Source organism: Merops nubicus, unplaced genomic scaffold (assembly GCF_000691845.1).
Source record: "Merops nubicus isolate BGI_N331 unplaced genomic scaffold, ASM69184v1 scaffold12112, whole genome shotgun sequence".
Lineage (NCBI taxonomy): Eukaryota > Metazoa > Chordata > Aves > Coraciiformes > Meropidae > Merops > Merops nubicus.
The window spans coordinates 49887-51679 of record NW_008591606.1 but is presented as its reverse complement, the minus strand read 5'-3'; the positions used below and the strand labels follow the sequence as shown (position 1 = coordinate 51679).

The 1793-nt window shown below is 43.9% G+C and overlaps 1 protein-coding gene across 1 annotated transcript in view; it reads right to left on the bottom strand.

Annotated features, from left to right (window-relative positions):
- Positions 1-1652: 1652 nt before the first annotated feature.
- LOC103782555 (carboxypeptidase E-like) overlaps positions 1653-1793 on the bottom strand; it is a gene marked incomplete at its 3' end in the record, with an annotated part of 49931 nt that continues 49790 nt past the window's right edge. The window contains exon 7 of the mRNA XM_008950324.1: positions 1653-1793. This exon is cut by the window's right edge and continues 1 nt beyond it. Within this exon, the coding sequence (XP_008948572.1) occupies positions 1653-1793 (141 nt within the window).

Here is a 1793-nt window from a genome sequence, read left to right as displayed (position 1 = left end):
TGATCTAGTTGGAGATGTCCCTGCTTATAGCATGGGGGTTGGTCTAGATGACCTTCGGAGGTCCCTTCCAGCCCAGACATTCTATGATTCTATGATCTGTTTCAAGAGTCTTAAATTCTAACAACCCATTAGCACCAGATGATCGGGAGTGGTCAACATGGATTCACCAAGGTGAATGTCCTCCATAGCTTACTCTCACAGGCAAGCTCAGGAAGTGTGGGTTAGGTGAGTGAGTGTACAGTGAGGTGGATTGAGAACTGTCTGAAGGAGAGAGCTCAGAGGATTGTTGTCAGTGGTACAGCATCCAGATGGAGACTTGTGGTTAGTGGAGTTACCCAGCGATCAGTACTAGGTCCAGTCCTGTTCAACATACACATCAGTGACCTGGATGAAGGGACACAGTATACTCCTCAGCAAGTTTCCTGATGATACATAACTCAGAGGAGTGGCTGACACACCAGAAGTCTGTGCTGCCATTCAGCAAGACCTGGGCAGGCTGGAGAGTTGGGTGGAGAGGAACCAAATGAAGTTTAACAAAGGCAAGTGTAGGGTCCTGTGCCTAGGGAGGAATAAACCCATGCACCAGTACAGGTTAGGGGTTGACCTGCTGGAAAGCAGAACATTACACCCAGTTCAAGAGAGATGGAGAATTACCAGGAATAGTCCAACAAAGGGCTACAAAGATGTCTAGGGGACTGAAACACAAGGGAAGGCTGAGAGATGGGGGTCTCTTTAGCCTAAAGAAGAGAAGACTGAGAGGGAATCTTATCAGTGTTTATAAATATCTAAACAGCAGGGATCAAGAGGATGGGACCAGACTCTTTTCAGTTGTACCCAGCAACAGGACAAGGGACAATGGGCACAAACTCAAACAGAGGAAGTTCCACCTAGGTATAAGGAAAAACTTTACTTTGAGGCTGAGAGATCAATGGAAGAGACTGCCTAGAGAGACTGTGGATTCTCCTTCTCTGGAGATATCTTGGATGACGTCCTGGGCAACCTGCTTTAGGTGAACCTGCTTTAGCAGAGGACTTGGACTGGACAATATCCAGATGTCCCTTCCAACCCTTATCATTCTGTGATCTAAACCTGTGACTATACAATTCTAACCAGATTTTGTATAATGTTTAACAGAATCATCACACTAGCAGCACTACCCTGAGTATCAGCAGCTCATGTAACCAGGATTACAGATGTCCCCCAACATTACACTGAACTATCAGGCAGCTATAGTCTAATCCAGCCATGTAGGCTCTCTGCACATACAGAATGATTCATCCCATGTCTGTACATACACTTGCCTATCTGCAGAGGGCAATTCATTTCTGTGTCTACACATCAGTGCTGAGGAATGAAGTACACACTCTGATTATGTCTATTTCTTTTCACTAGGGAATCCAACACAAATAATTTAAATTAAATGTCTATAACAGCTTAAGTAAGGTGAGGTGAATTCCATACTAGACCATCTTCTTTCTATTCTCCTCTTCTTCCACCTCTTTAGAAAGGTCGCACAGGGTTTATGACCTTAGAGCCATACAAGAATTATGGAGCACCAACTGGACTAATATTAAAATTTGAATTAGATGTTCTCACAGCACAAAGTTTAGAAGTTCTGTTTATAATAACTAGATTTTGCCATCCTTTGTTACCTGCTCAATGTAATTGATAAGGGAGTTCTTGTTGTCCTCCCAGTAGCCCTTCAGAGTTTCTTCAGGTGGGAATTTTTCACAGCTAAGCTCCACTGTGATTTCAAAGCAGTTGCTGCTGAGGTAATTGAAATCCTGCATTCC